Source organism: Zootoca vivipara, chromosome Z (genome assembly GCF_963506605.1).
Source record: "Zootoca vivipara chromosome Z, rZooViv1.1, whole genome shotgun sequence".
Taxonomy (NCBI): Eukaryota; Metazoa; Chordata; class Lepidosauria; order Squamata; family Lacertidae; genus Zootoca; species Zootoca vivipara.
In genome coordinates this window covers 40738593-40755710 of record NC_083294.1, presented here as the reverse complement: position 1 = coordinate 40755710, position 17118 = coordinate 40738593, and the positions used below count along the sequence as shown (strand labels likewise).

The following is a 17118-nucleotide window of genomic DNA, read 5'->3' as shown; positions in this document are numbered from 1 at the left end:
CCTTCCTCTCCTTTCCTCACATGCCCACCCCCCCGATCTGCTCCAGAGGTCAACGCTGGGTGCGGAAGGGGGATGCAGGAAAGAGGAAAGGAGGGGAAGTTCCGTTGTACAAGCAGGTCTGCTGCATGAGCAGAATGGCAGTGTTGGATGCAACACAGCGGTGTGTGTGTGTGTGTGTGTGTGTGTGTGTGTGTGTGTGTGTGTGTGTGTATATATATATATATATATATATATATATATATATATATATATATATATATATTGTACTAAGCAGAAAAGAATGAATATATTGGATAAATGTCAGGTTGTTAGTCATTAGCTCTATATTTTGCACAACCAAATAACTTCTGCAATAATTGTTTCTCTTATTATGTGGCTTTAATGAAAGTAAATTTTAGAAACCACCTGGGGCAGGGCGGGAGGGGGGGGAGAATCGGCAGGATTAAAACTTAATCTTAAAAGCCCAGGAAAATAAAAATCGGCTGGTGCCAAAAGAACAATACAGGAAGGACTGGGCAAACCTTTCTGGAAAGAGTGTTCCACAACGAAGGCGCCCACCACAGAAAAGACCCTCTGGCAGCAACCCACCTCCCTTCAATATAAGCATTAGGATTTTTGTATTGAAAACACTGGACACAACTAGGGATGTTAAAAAGCATTGATTTTCTTTTCCACCCTGTGGCCATCATTGTTGTTGTTGTTTAGTCGTTTAGTCGTGTCCGACTCTTCGTGACCCCATGGACCACAGCACGCCAGGCACTCCTGTCTTGCAGTGCCTCCCGCAGTTTGGTCAAACTCATGTTGGTAGCTTCGAGAACACTGTCCAACCATCTCGTCCTCTGTTGTCCCCTTCTCCTTGTGCCCTCAATATTTCCCAACATCAGGGTCTTTTCCAGGGAGTCTTCTCTTCTCATGAGGTGGCCAAAGTATTGAAGCCTCAGCTTCAGGATCTGTCCTTCCAGTGAGCACTCAGGGCTGATTCCTTCAGAATGGATAGGTTTGATCTTCTTGCAGTCCATGGGACTCTCAAGAGTCTCATCTAGCACCATAATTCAAAAGCATCATATGCTGGCCATCATATGCTGCACCATTTCTGTTCCACTGGCCATCATATGCTGCACCATTTCTGTTCCACCTTCTGCAGGAAACCACATTATTCAGCTCACTATTTTCTGTGGTAAAATCTAATAATTAATTATGTGATTTTCACATGATTGTCACATGGTGTGTTACATGATTCCACACCATTCATTTCAGGGGAGGTGGAAACAGCATCAATAACATAAGAACAGTGAGTGCAGACTGGGAGTGACTTTTCATAGTTGCCTGCCTGGCTGCCGTTCCTGAAGAGCCACAATTCCTTGTACCATTTCCCACTTTGATAGAATTCCCTGACATCCCTTGCCACAACCGTTTAACTCTTGTCATGTGCAACCACTTTCAGGCAGCAACTAATTGCTTTGCATGGATATGTGTATTGCCATCTACACCCAGATGGTTCAGTGAACCCTGAGGAGCATAGTTTCTCCTGCAATTGTACATGCAAGGATCTGATCCTTAATCAGGCAATGTGTGTTAAGTAGGATCAGCTCTTGTTGACTTCACTGTGCAATTCTTTTAAAAAAAGAAGAAAAGAAAAACAATTGAAACCTGTTCCAAAGTCACAATAAATAAGAGCAGCTCAGTGTCTGGGTTCTTTGAAGCAGTCTTGTCTAGTCCCAATTAGCTTTGAGCTCAAAGTTATCCAAGTGAATTGCAGCAGAAACTAGTATTTTAAAGAGCCGCAGTTTACTAATCTTCTCCAGCCCATTCTTTGTTCTGCATTCTGCCCAAGAAATAGTCCTCTTAACCTTTGAAACGTGTGTCCTTAATCTAAAACACATTGCCAGAGTGTTGTGTGTTTGGGACCCAAGTAACTTTGATATCATTCACTTTAAAAAAAACCCACAACATTTACTGCATTTAAGTATTTTCTTGGCAGAACACATTGCTGAAGTGGATTTTTATCTTTTCAGTCTCACACTCCCCCCCCTCCCTTCTCCCTTAAACAATTAAATTTTACACATGTGGATCTCAGATAACCCTACACTCCATTGCCACCTCCTACTTAATCCTTGTTCCTGATTTGGCTGTCATATTTCAGTTATTGTTTCTCTCTTGGCTGTGTTTGTATTAGATAATTGCATGCAAAATGAATTACTTGATCACTCCGAGGCTTGTCGGGCCTTAGGTTGAGCCTCCCCTTCCTTCAATAGATAATGGAAGCATGGAACATTTCTTTCCAACTGTCTGTCTCGCTGGTGTTGTTTTAAAACCCTGATTAAAAACTGGCTAATTTGGAAGACACAGTTGTGCTGTTTTAAAGAGATATGGCACCTGAATCTTAATAGCAGGATCCGTTGTTGTTTTACCAGTGACTTCCACCTCCCTGCACCCATTATTACCCAGATCCTGAAAAGTTTGCTTACCTCCCACAATACCTCTGCCCCACATTTCTATTTAGTTATCAGCAGAAAAGCTGAGGAATCATTCTTCAATAATGGCATCAATACTGAACAGGGGAGGGGGCAAGGTCATCCTGTCAAAGGCATGGGCTAGGGGGAATCAGAAGGATTAGGATGAAACCAGCTACAAATAACTTTGATGGAGTATTTTAATGTAAACAGTTTACCTTCCTTTGAGTTTCACTGACATCTTAGGCAGTGAATGTTTCCAGAAGCAATTAAGAACTGATTTTACAGTGTATTAAAAGACCAATATGGATGGTTTTCACCACCTCTTTAATAAGGGCGTGTTGAAGCTTCATTAGTGTTACTCGGAGGAAAGACGCATTGAAACCAACAGGGCTTACTCATAAGCAAGTGTACTTAGGACCATATTCTCAAACTGTCTCTGTTTTGGGATGGGAATTAATCACATACCAGCAAATTCAGGTTGTTCAATTCTTAAAGTTGCTTTGGAGCTGTGTGCAACAAATCCACTCCACCAACACCAATATTGGACTCCCCCCCCCCCAATAAGGAAAGTAACAAGGAAATATGCTGGAAAGAGGAGGATGGCGTGTGCTTGACGCAATGTCATCTCACCTCCCCACCAACAAAGCAGAATGAATGCTCAATAGACAAGTCACCTGGAAACTAGCCAAGAAACCCGAAGTTTAGCAGATCAGAAAGAAACATAGACCTTCAGCATATCTACATTTTGTCTCCTAGTGATTCCTTATAATGGCTCATAAACATGTAATTGGTTTTTACACTCCCACAACCCAGCAGATGAACTCTGCAATGGAGCATTGCATTGTCAATGGCAGCAGCAAAGCCTCACGTCTCCACTCCACCCCTCCTCTTTCTCTTTCTTTCTCCACGATGTTGCTGCTGTTATCCTTTGCTTTTGCCCTTTCCTCACTGGAGAGTTATTCATTGATTGAGAGAGGGATAGAGATTGGGGTCTGCTGCAGATTCCCCAAGGACCACAATAAAGAAGACCTTCATCATAAAGGAGAATCTAAGGGCAACAGCTGCAAGGAAAGGGAGGCCACGAACAGCCTTTGCTGAAACATCCTTCAGCGTGGCAAAAGGAATTTTAACCCATAGGGGGGCTCTCTTCGATGCAATAATAATGGGAACACAAGCCAGACCTAGTTAGAGCAAGCAAGAGATAGAGATTCCCCCCCCCCCGGCGGGATGTCACCCTTGTATTTGTAGAGACTTGTTGAAGCCTGTGCAGCTTATCTGCTACTTATCTGGAAGGGTTTGGCGTTAAGCCGACAGATGATTTCCAACATGGAGGCCACCCTCACATTGGGATTCTGAAAGGGAAGGGGGGGAGTCATTGCAAAGAAAAGATCTCTAAATGTCAATCTTTGAAAGCTGAACCAGAGATACAAATGGGGACTTGGGACAGCTTAAAGGAGTGCTGCTAATTACCACACACGCCTTGGGAACCTTACCTGGAAATGAAACAGCATGTGCAAAGGCAAAACATCCCAATTAATCTTCAGGTGGCATTGCCTTAACTTCTTAAACTAGACACCAACATATTTTCTCAGAGGAGCAATATTGTGGGCAGATGGGAGATACAATAGTTAAGGGGCGTGTGTGCTCCACTGCATGCAGAAATCCCAAGGGTCAGTATCTTGTTAGTGGATCTCATGTAGTAGAAGTGAGAAAGACATTTGCTTGAGGCCGCCCAGGGTAGACAAGTCTTGGGCTAGACAGCTCACTATTAGCCCACCAAGCCCAGGACTAGTCCACTTAGACCCATACTATGTATTATGGGCTAACAGTCCTGGACTAAGTGGACCAACAATGGCTACTTCAAAGTATGCATTATCTGGCTGAGTGTGCAGCTTGGATTTCTAGACTTAAAAAAGAAAATGACATGGGCCACCTAACAAACAGCAGTAAATGCTATATACACATACACCACTCCTGAAAGCCAATGACTTTCTCTACCACCAGCACTAAATGACACCCAGTTCCCCCATACACACTTCAGAAGAAGGCACTGAGGGAGATGGAGGCGAACCTTTGCCCAGCCTTGGTTCCAGCCAGCCATGCCCTTTCCACTCCATTCCTCTCCATCACTGTTCTCCATTCCCGCTCATTCCACAGCCGCTAAGCATATTCCATCTTCATTTGGTTGTTATGGTTCCCTCTCTTTTAGTTCTTTTCTCAAAAGTATTTTTGTACTTCCAACTGCCTTCAGGTTCCCTCAAGTCAGTTGATACCACCCACTTGCATATAGATGTTTTTATTTTGGCTACTTAAGGAACCCCTCTTGGAGAATGAGTTTCCAGTTAGCATATAGCTAATAAGTCCGGGGTGCCAGAGCTCTATATCTGGAGCTAAGACTTCCCAGCCACACTCCCTATTTAGCCTTTTGGACAAAGGTAGAATTCACATTTGTTGCCACACCCACCTCTACTTCTGACCCCACCTACCACAGGGAATAGAAGGATGTGTCAATTTTGGTTCTCTCTTTTTCTTATTTCTCCAATCTTAAATTGAGTTATCCACATTTTGCAGCATTTTGTAAGTTCTGTCTATCTATCTATCTATCTATGCTCGTGAATATTCACCAGCATTTTAGTGTGACTTTCTCCTAATTATATGCAGCTTTGTCTAATATGCATATTTTACAAGCAATTTCCCCTAATACAATGTATTTTTGTTCATTGTTTTCACTAATATAGTTATTTTTATGCACATCACTAAGCATTTTTGTAGCTATTATTTGGTTGGAGAACTGCATCGCAAAATTCGGATGAGTGTGGATTTTGAAGGATAACTTTGTTTCAGTTCACATGCTGTCTTGAAAAGAGCAGTTTGGATCATAGCTGCCAAGTTTTCCCTTTTCTCGCGAGGAAGCCTATTCAGCATAAGGGAATTTCCCTTAAAAAAAGGGAGAACTTGGCAGCTATGGTTTGGATAGATTTGTCTTTAAATGCAAACTGAATCAATTCTTTCCTCTGTTCCTACCTACCACTGACATGTGACTCCCAGAAGTAAATTTGGCTCCTGGACTGAAAAAAGTTCCAAATCCATATTATATAGAACAGGGGTCAGCAAACTTTTTCAGCAGGGGGCCGGTCCACTGTCCCTCAGACCTTGTGTGGGGCTGGACTGTATTTTGAAAAAAAATATATGAATGAATTCCTATGCCCCACAAATAACCCAGAGATGCATTTTAAATAAAAGCACACATTCTACTCATGTAAAAACACCAGGCAGGCCTCACAAATAACCCAGAGATGCATTTTTAAGAAAAGGACACATTCTACTCATGTAAAAACACACAGATTCCTGGACCATCCATGGGCCGGATTGAGAAGGCAATTGGGCTGCATCCGGCCCCCGGGCCTTAGTTTGGGGATCCCTGATATAGAATATGAACCTTCATAGGCAGTCTGACTACAGAATGCTTCCGACAAATAAAGAGAGTAGACATTTTCTAGAGCAACTGAGAGGCATCTTATTTGACAGAATGCTGGTATAGATGGGCCCTGGTCGGATCCAATCCGGCAGTCCTTACAACCTTATAATTAACAGCAAGATGAGTGTTAAATTAACTAGGTATCAGCTCAGCTAGAGATTTGAAGTTTACCATGTGTGTATTTTCTCTAGAAAACACATGTCCTGAATAACAATTTTTCTGTTTGGAAAATGTAGGCATGGGGAGAATGTTGAATATATGAGACACAGGAGACGAGAGCCATTGTTACAAATGCAGTCTTTTGATAAACAGCCTTTGCATCACCCTCAGGGAAAGGCTGACCTAAACCATGACACTCAGACTCCCAGATGCAAAGTTGCCAGCTTCTTGTCACAGAAGATTAGGTTAAGGGCTGATATTTTTCTCGGGAGACAATGCACTGAGCTGGGGGCACCATCTTGCAGGAACAACTCTCAGTCACTGCACTGTACCAGTTTCCCCAAATGCCAAAGGGCGTGAGGGTCATTTTCTCCTTGCTTTGACTGCAAAGGGCCTTCCAGAATTCCCATAAAGTCAGCTCAGCTGGGTCACTGAAACTATCCTCAGGACCCAAAATAATTTTTTAAAAAAAATTGTCCAGTAGCACCTTAGAGACCAACTAAGTTTGTTCTGGGTATAAGCTTTCATGTGCATGCACATTTCTCCAGATACTGCGTCAGACCAACACGGCTACCTACCTGACTCAAGAATCAATATAACAGTGAGAAAGCTGTTGGGACTTGGCACATAGAGACCTGGGTTCAAATTCTACTCACCTGTGATTCTGTTCATCCATCTGTTCGCCTAAAATAGATCAAAAGATTTATTGTGAGGATCAAGTGAAATAATGCCCCTGTATATGCCCCTTGACTTCATTGTGGAAGGGCAGGATACAATCGTGATGGCAATCATCAGTCTTGAACTGCCCTTTACAAATATATTTTTATGGGAAAGAAGGATTTGGTTGGTTGGAATGGTATAGCTAGGACACTTAGATTGCATTCGGGCAGAACATTCTTCCATTTTCCAGATCTTCCCTTGCCTGTTATTTATTTGCATTTTATGATATCTCTCACTCAGTATAAAACCATTTCTGGAATCCGAGGAAAACCTAGTGGAAGTTTAGTGCTCATTTTTGGTGGGACAGGAGGAGGGCAGGTGTGGAGGATTCCCTGGTCTGAATGGGGTAGCTGTGTCCCTGAAGGACCAGGTGTGCAGCCTGGGAGTCATTTTGGACTCACAGCTGTCCATGGAGGCCCAGGCTAGTTCTGTGTCCAGGGCGGCTGTCTACCAGCTGCATCTGGTACGCAGGCTGAGATCCTACCTGCCTGCAGACTGTCTCGCCAGAGTTGTGCATGCTCTGGTTATCTCCCGCTTGGACTACTGCAATGCGCTCTATGTGGGGCTACCTTTGAAGGTGACCCGGAAACTGCAATTAATCCAGAATGTGGCAGCTAATGTGGCAGTCACCAACCTTGGCCACCACCTGTAAATAATCAATGATTTAAAGCGAACATTCAAGTTTTCACCTTGAAATAAATTCAGCCGGGCTAGCTCACTTGTCTTTTGTAGGTGCTGGCCAGTAATTTCACAGATCTCCGTAAAGATGGCATCGAAAAATGGAGAGATATTATCGTATTTCCAGCACTTGTCATAGTCAGTCTCTCAGCCTAAGCTACCTCATAGGATAACAGGGGAGCAGAAGAACTGCATATGTTGCTTGGAACTCTTTGCTGACAAACTGGACAAAATTATAGTTACTCTCTCTCATATATATATATATATATATATATATATTCCAGGAAGCACATGCTATGTTACAAAGTGACTGCGGCATCGCAGCAAATCCTACCCTGACATACTGATGATACATGTGACATTTCAGTCGCATGGCACATTCTAGGGGATATGGCCATGAGTATAAAAATCATAAGGAAATTACAAAGTGAAGTGGTGAAATTGTCCGCCTCAATCTGCTCTCCATTTTCCAATTACCTTTAATTATCTTAATGTACATTTTCAGACTCAAAATTAGCAGCAGCCACATGATGTAACCCTCTTAATGTCCTAAGGGTCCACTTTAGGCTCTTTCAATTCCATTTCTGTCCTTCACAGTATGATATCCCCTCTCAGACCTTGTTCTTCCTGAGGCTGTGAGGCCGTGGCTGAGCTGTGCCACTTCAGGCTACAGGAAGTCTCTTCCGTCACGGAATAGGCCTCTGTCCCAAGACAATTAACAGCACATGGGAAATTAGATGCCCCCATGGTGAAGGGATTCAGCCCAAGTCTTCTCCCTGACATGCCAGGGCTGCAGATATTTATTTAGATATTTATAGGCTGTGTTTTCATAACATCACAGCAAGGCCGTGTATAATATTCAAAATTGCAGTAAGATCAATAAGAACATCAATAAATACTGGCCGGGAAAAAGGAAATTGTATTCCAAAAGCCTGTCTGAATAACACCGTTTTCAGGATTCTGTCTGATTTCTTCCCAGCTGTACTGGCAAGGAGTTCGTCAGGGCAGGGCCCACCACAGAGCATGGCTCAGTGCCTGGCAAAGGCCATCCGAAACTCAGAGATGTGGGGAAACACCTGAAGTGCTCCATCAGAGGAGATCTCAGTGATCAAAATAAAGCAGAAGGGATTTGTTGTCTAGTGCCCCCGAGGTGTTTAAGGCAGGCATCCCCAAACTTCGGCCCTCCAGATGTTTTGGACTACAATTCCCATCTTCCCTGACCACTGGTCCTGCTAGCTAGGGATCATGGGAGTTGTAGGCCAAAACATCTGGAGGGCCGCAGTTTGGGGGTGCCTGGTTTAAGGCTTTGTGCATTAACAGAAGAACCTTGAATGTGACCCAGTATCAAACTGGGAGGCAGGCAGGCATGAAGGAAGCAAGGAGTCAGCATGAACGGGCAGTGCTATTTTTCTAGGGAAAAGAGGTGTTGGAACTCACTATGAACGCCTCCCTTGTTTGCTTATAATGGCAATGGTGCCCACCAGAGAGGTACCGGAACTGAATTCCAGTTACTGGGTTGGTACCATGATGGCACAGGGGCAGGGCAGGGTGATAACAAACTTGGGGCTGGCTTCATGCTGGTTCTGCTGGTGCACTCATTGCTGGTGCACCACTGCCCGTTCCTGCTTTCTACCATCTTGGTACCATAGTAAATGGCAGCAACTCTACTGTTGGAAGGACAATGGCATGGCACTAGCCAAACTCACCAGATGAGAGAAAGAGAGAGAGAGAGAGAGAGATTGTAATGAAACTTCAAAGGGATTACAAAAAAGAATGAAATAATAAAATTATCAGTAAAAAAGAACAGTTCAAAACAGCTATTTAAAACATTTAAAAATAGAATAAATCTTCAGTAAGTTTATATATATATATATATATATATATATATATATATATATATATATATATATAAACACATGTCATCGTCATGCATACCTGGAATGGCTTGCTTAAACAAAAATGTTTTTAGCAGGTACCAAAAAGACTACAGTGAAAATCCATCATTTCAACAACAACAAATCCGTTTATTGTGAGGACCATGTCTGTACACAAATATCAACACAACAATAATTAAAAATATTAAAATTCATTGCATACTAGACTACAGTGAAACCGCTTGCGTGATAAGAGACTCGTAATGGTAGATAGATATAACCCCCACCTGCTGCTTATGGTGGTGCTACCCAGATAGAGCTATATGGCTTCAGTGACAACTGGGCCTTTGAGTACTTGGGAGTGTTTAGAAACCTGCTTCCTGCTTCATTTAAATAAAAACAGAAGCTCGGAAATCATTATTAATTGCCGGGGGGGGGAGGGTTTGGAACTCTTGCTAAGCCTACATTTATGTAGGTTGAACAAATATCCCAACTGAGAGAAAGAGCGAGCAAGGCATCTGAAATCCTTTAAATTAGTAATCAAAAGTTCACATCACGTCTCAGACAAATCAAACTTAGCCAGGAAGACGAGAAGCAGAAATTATTAACTCTGTAGTCAAGCTGATGGAGGTTCAGTGAGATCATTTTGTTCAAAGATTAAAGGTGATGAGTGCTAAAGTAATTGAGGAGGATGACTATGACAATATTAGACTAGAACCATTAAAGTCAGTAATGATCAAAAGTTAATTATCAAAGCAGAGAGAACTACTCAATGCAGACAATTTGTGTCAATAGCTAGCTATTCCAAGGAAGAGAACTGAGTGAGAGAAGGGACTAATTTGGAGACAGTATTTTCTTATAATGATGTTACAGCAAAGATGCATAATTCAAAGGATGTTGGGTACAAAAAGAGAGATTAAGAAAATAATGCATTTTTCTCCTGATCAGAGAATAATAATTATCTCTAATTGACAAACCTGCTACATACAACATGTTTTCATACAATGTATTTTTGCATTCAAATGCAACGTGTACTCAGTGAAGCATCAATGAATGGTGCTTTGATTTCAGTATTCCTCATAGTTGCCAGATTTTCTATTTGTTTCTTTACTAGTGGTGAGTCCCAGCACTGCCCAAGCACTTTCAGAAACCAAAAAATATTGTAATTCTAAAGTGGACAGTGTAGTTTCAGAGCTTGGAATAAGTTTAACAACGTCTTGATATGTTGTCACCAAACTTGGCACAAGGGTTCCCATAGTGGGGGTGAGGGTCAACATTGATGTTTTCATGCTGGACTCCATTTTAAATCAAGCTGGTAGACTAAAATGTTACTTTGGCATGGCTTCTCCCAATTTTTTGGCGTGAAGGGTCTAAACTCACTATCCATTTAAAAATCACAAAATTTGAGGGTTTCTTTTTAAAAAAGCATGGCCAGCACCAGGCGCTCCTCTACTCTATATTTTAGGAAATTGCTTGTCTATTTGTTCTCTATGCATTTAGACACCTCTTGAAATAAAATCACCAAACAATTTTTCTTGTTGTTATTTTGTTATTTGAATTTCTGGGCAGTGCTGGGCACTTCCCACTAGCTGTTACTATTTTAAACTTGTGTGCTGCCTTGTCACAAAAAAACGGCATCTTTGCATTGCTCCGAAAATAAAAATGCAGCAAAACAATAGTGACAATTTTATTCCAAAATGTAATACCAGCATTTCCAGAAAGCTTTCTTTCAATAAGTCCCAAATCAGCAACAAAGAGTCCTGTGCAACCTTAAAGACTTAAAAAATATCTAGCATTTGTGTGCTAGAGTCCACTTCATGATATCAATATCTGCATTTTCAATAGCAGTGTTTTAATAAACAATCCTGTAACATTTCATTTCAATGAACATGACATCAGCATTTCAATAAACCATAAAACGCCAGACTCTATAAAGGAGCAGCAGAAATAATGAAATCTATCCTAGTAACACTAAGAAACTGCTTAGCGAAACTGAAGAGACCCAAAAAGGGGAAGGTAAATCTTTTGGACCCCAAGAGAGATTCCAAAAACCCTTATTAAGGCAATATATTTATTAAGCTAACCAATAGATTAAACCAGAATTGGGCAGAGTTGTAGCTCAGTGGCAGAATATCTGCTTTTCACAATTCCCAGCATCTCCAGGGCTGGGAAAGATACCTTATACGTGAAATGCTGGAGAGTTTCTGCCAGTAAGTGTAGGCAGCATGAGCCTGATGGTCCCTAACAGTGTGACTCAGTAGAGGCAACTTCCTATGTTCCTATCACAAAATACGGGGTATGCTTTCGAGTTCCACAGAACTTTAATCAGGCTGGGTAATAATCCAAACTGGGGTGTATGTGTAATGCATGGCCTTAAACATCAGCACATTTCCCCCCCTTCCTATCTCAAAATGGCTCCCATTTGCCAACTAGCCTTGTCTCAGCTTCCCTCTGGTAGTGCTCACTTCCTTCATTCCGCCTATCTGTGGCCACATTGCCTACACCTGCTGCCTCTTTTATATCATCCCTTTGGTTTTTGTTCAAGTTTGTCTGGGATAAGCAATCATGTCAGAGCCAGCCCTACCATTGGGCAGAGATGGGCACCTCAGGTAGTAGAAGCTGTGCATGCAGGAAACAACAATAATAGCCCCTCTTCATGTGCCTAAGGCTTCCACTCTGCTGGCGAACAGAACTGTGCCACCTAGCCTGCCCTCAGATGCAGAGGAGGATACCACCCCCCTTTCAATGTTAATTCAGCCAACTTTTTCACTAACGGTAGGGAAGGTCCTTCAATTCAGGCTGCACTAGGGCCGACCCTATATGCAGACAACATTTTGGCAGAGGGGAGGGGACTTGTCAACTGGCTGCTGGCATTGGGATCAGAGTTGCTTACCCTTGGTGGACACACCTTGAGGCCACAAGGTTCCACTAACTCAAATAATTGCTTTCTCATTCTTGAACCTTTTCTGACTCCTCAGAAAAGTCCACAGCACTATTTTTAGTGTCAGCTTTGCTGTGCTCATCAAAATAAACTGCATGGTGTGCACTTGCCTTACCAGTTTGTAAGTCCAAAATTCTGTATCCCTTGGCTCCGGAGGTGTACCCCACAAGGATCCCTGCTTGCGCCCTGGAGTCAAGCTTGTGTCTATGTTCTTTGGGGACGTGATAGTAACATAGACTTCCAAACACATGTATGTGTGACAAGTTGGGAACTCTCCCATGCCAAAGTTTGAAAGGTGTGTGTTTATCCCCCTTGGTTGGCTCTTGGACAGGAGCACATGGCCTCCATATTCTGCTCTTCTTGTTCTCCATTTTTGTGTTCCTAAGAGTTAGGAGAAGTGACTGCTGAGTCGCAGTCACTTGAGACTATTTCCCTTATGGCGTAGTTTACATAGTTAAGTCTGCCTTCAGGGATCTTATTGTGAACTGGATGATTGTAAGTAAACTAGTTTCCCGTTAACTTTAATCAGATGGTCATGTCTATTATTTTAGGAGGGATATAAAAAGGGATCTTACCAGGAATCCTAAATAGTGAGGCTCAGATGAGCCTCCAACTAGCTAATCACTGTGTAATTTTAAAGGGGGATTGTTTAACAACTCTGCTAAATTATAGAACTTCCTGGCGCAAGCTAGGAAGGATATAATAAAATAATATATCCTCTCCTGCCTCCCTAAACATCCCCACACCCATCACTACTGTCAACTTCTGATAGCTTTTTTCCCATCTCCACTGAGAAAACAGTTGACGAGAAGAGGGACATTGGGAAGCCCACAGACATATGGCCAGAGGTTGGCAACCTCCGGCCCATGGGCCAGATATGGCCCATGGAGACCATTTATCCAGCTCACGGGCCAGTGAACTGAGCGCGGTGTGGGGACTTGCCAAGCAGCACAAGAAATGGTGCCTGCGCAGGTGCTGGAAATCGCAAGACAATTTCCGGCATCTGCGCAGACGCAGAAGCTATTTCTGGCACTTTGGACATGTGCAGATGCCATTCCCAGTGTTGCGCAGCGCCCGTCCGGGCCACGGGTGACACCCGTAGGAACAATCTAGCCCATGGCCGGATAACCTTGCCGACGCCTGCATATGGCACATTATATAGGTAGAAAATTCAGAAGCAGCAGATTATGCCATCAAAATATGTATATATATATATATATCTCACACACACATATGAACAACATTACCACTAAAATCTCCAACAGCTTAAACAGCTTGATAGACTCTAGCCATTCTGCCATCCGTGCCCCCAGCTGTGTTGCTTAGCAACATTTTAATTCAAGAAGAATGGATGGAGATGAAATCCCTGCGGAGAGGGAAACAGAAATAAGAGGGCCGTTGACAGATGATCTGAGTTGTTTCTTCTAATATACTGTGAAGATCACCAGCTCTTTTCATGAATGATAAATGGACTGTATACAGATCAATGGATTCAGCAATAAACTGGAACCAGCCTCTGAATCTGAGGCGGCGCAGGCCAAGAGGCCTGGATAGTTACTCATTTAGAAGATTTGGAGTGTGTTTTCTTAAAGGTTTCACAGGAGGAAATTGATCTGAACATTTGGTCATCCCATCTTGCCCTTTTCTGTTGATGGCTAATAAAAAAATAGGTTTGGAGAAAGAATCTATTCTGCCATGATAGATATAATTCTCCTGATCTCATTGTTTAAGACTGACAGTAGCTAAGATAAAGTTAATTTCTCAGTTGCTGCAATAATTCTAAACAAATTTACTTCCTGGTTTGCTAGATGTGTGCCAATTTGTGATAACCTTAAATCTAAATTTTAAAAAGCATAAAAAACTTGAAGAGTGCAATTCTAGGCATTTCTATTTGAAAGTGAGTCCCAATGGCTTTCAGTTAGTTTCCCCCCCCACACACACACATATAGTGTTGTTGGCTAATAATATGTAACTTCAGACTATTAAACTGTGACTGTTTATCTGAATTTCTAGAGTATTGATGACTGGAATTTTTGCTGAAAGATTTTTCAGAAACATTTAATTAGGAGGGAGAGGGTGATTGAGTCAATCTTTTCACAGTCAAACTCATACAAGCACAAGTCCACGACCCCGTTCTCTCATGCAGGCATGAAATCCATCACGGCAATGTCTTATGTATCCACACATTCACAAGCCATTGGCCAAAGGTGAATGGCAATGTGGACACCATTTTGACCCAGATTTTTTTTTAAAAAAATATTCATTTTATGCCCTTGCCCATTATGTTTAGATTCTTGATACGAAATAAGAACATAAGAATGGCCAATGACCCATCCACTATCCTGCTTTCACAGGGGCCACCCAAATGCCCAGAGGAAACTTTCACACAGGACCTCAGCACAAAAGTGTTTCCCCCTCCTGTGGTTTCCAGCAACTAGCATTCAGAAGCATTACTGCCTCCACAGTTGCAGGCAGAGCATACCTATTATGGCTAGTACCCACCGATAGTCTTACCCTCCATTAACTTGTTCAGTCATCTTTTAAAGCCATCCAAGTTGGTGGCCTCCAGTGGGAATGAGCTCCCCTAGGTTGACTATTTGTTGTGCAAATTTTAGCCATGTAAAGGAACTCAAGGAGAAGCTGTGGATTTGGGATTACAGTATTTAAAACAAGCAAACCCCTAATTGCCATGGTATCAATCAAGCCCCCTTTCCCCTCACCCTACAGAACTTAACACCCCTTTGTCCAAGTCCTTTGCCCTCAAGTCTGCCCGTACTCAGCCGGACAGCAAAGTCACATTCCTGGGGGTTTTGAGCCCACCTCACCTCATTATATTTGGCAGGCATCCCCAAACTTCAGCCCTCCAGATATTTTGGACTACAATTCCCATCATCCCTGACCACTGGTCCTGTTAGCTAGGGATCATGGGAGTTGTAGGCCAAAACATCTGGAGGGCCGCAGTTTGGGGATGCCTGATATTTGGCATAATGCCTAAGCATATTCTCAGGCCTAGGCACAAAGGAATCTACATATCTGCACATGGTTTAGCCATTCCAAAAAATGTGTTAAGGTGCTGGCAGCTGCTGCACATACATGCAACCTTCTGAACCAGGGGTAGGCAACCTCAGGCGCGTGGGCCGGAAGCGCCCAATCACCTTATAAATCCGGCCCATTGACGGTTCGGGAATCAGCGGCTGGGAGTCAGGAAAGAGAGGCTGAACCCCCAGCCACGCCCTCACTTAAATCAGTGAGCCACGCCCCCTGGAGCGTCTGCATTGGACACGCCAAGGGAGCGCCGCGTCTGGGAGCCAGCCAATGGGCTGGGAGGATGGCAACCATCCCCCCCCAGCACTTGCATGGGCTCGTGGTACCCACAATCTCCCCTCCTTCTACGGCGGAAGGGACTTTATTTAAAATGCATCTCTGGGTTATTTGTGGGGCCTGCCTGGTGTTTTTACATGAGTAGAATGTGTGCTTTTATTTAAAATGCATCTCTGGGTTATTTGTGGGGCATAGGAATTCGTTCATTTTTGTTTCTTCAAAATATAGTTTGGCCCACCGCATGGTCTGAGGGACGGTGGTCGGGCCCACAGCTGAAAAAGGTTGCTGACCCCTGTAATCTGAACCATATGTCAATCTGACCCATTTTCAGAAAACGGAGCCCCAGAAGTTCAGCTCTACGTGCACTTTGCCCCAGCTTCTGGTTAAAATATGTGCATTGCTTGACTGGCAGACACAGATTGGCCAGGGTCTTGAGAGAGACTCTATTCACAAGTAATCCAAGCTTATGTGGGAGCTGCATCTGGTGAGCACTGCACTCTATGGTCCTGCATTCATTAGCATGGTCACATGAGCAGGGATGATTACAGACGTCTCTGTTACCCAGCTAGCACCATTCCTCCCAGTGGGGTGCAAATAGCATTGGAAAGGGCTCCACAATCCACTCTGTCCTTGTGGCCACATTAAGGTTACACCACAGAAGCTGCTCCCCAGTGCTCACAGCACATGTAGTGGATGCCACTGTGAGATCCCCAGCATTCATGCCATCACTTTACCATCTGCCTCTCTGAGTTTCTGTGGTGTTGCAATTTTTATACCAGTCTTCAGCACCACTAACCCATTAAAAGTGATAAACAGTTGTTTCTCTTGCTGTGCTTCCTGCTTAATTATGGAAGCTTCCAGTACAATATTGTGCATATTCATTTGCAGTTCTCAGAAATATGCTGGTGTGTGTGTGTGTGTCTGTGTGTGTTAAGAAAATATCTTGGGTTTACCTCTGTCTTTCTAAAAGGCCACTCTTGCTAAGGTTAACTAATGGCTCTTTCACTTTCCTATTTTTATAGACTGCAGAGAAGACAAAGCCTCGAAACATTCCTGTAAAGTAAGTTATTTTTAATATCCCTTTGAGGAAAAAACAGGTTTAATGACCTTCAAGCAAAAAAAAGAAAGAAAAGAAAAGAAAAGAAACCCCACACCTGGGCAATAAAAACATAGTGACTCAGGTTACTCTGTAGTCATAGCCTTTTCTCTCTTTTTAAAGTCCCTGATCAACAAGGACAGATTTTACATTTTCCATGGCTCACTAATGGCTACAGGCTCCAAGTTGTCCCTGGTTTACATAAATTAATATGTGTCATCTATGAATAGCTGCTAAATGATATTATAATCACATTCAGTGCAGAGATCTCCTAGCCTTGAGGGGGAGTGTGCCCATGCTAAAAAGATTATGATTTTTAATTGCAATCTCTGGGAAGGTCTGATAGAGAGGAAATAACACAGAGTATGTAGGACACATGGGAATAACATTTTGCA

At 42.9% G+C, this 17118-nt stretch overlaps 1 protein-coding gene across 4 annotated transcripts in view; it reads left to right on the top strand.

Moving 5' to 3' along the window:
- The window catches only part of AFF2 (ALF transcription elongation factor 2), a 393643-nt gene that overhangs the window by 295977 nt on the left and 80548 nt on the right, over window positions 1-17118 (top strand). For all 4 annotated transcript variants that reach the window (XR_009557023.1, XM_060270428.1, XM_035113216.2 and 1 more), the window contains one exon: window positions 16650-16687. Coding sequence is in view for 3 of the 4 variants with exons in the window: in XM_060270428.1 (XP_060126411.1) it covers window positions 16650-16687 (38 nt within the window). In the remaining variant the exon portion in view is untranslated. The remainder of the gene's footprint in view (window positions 1-16649; window positions 16688-17118) is intronic.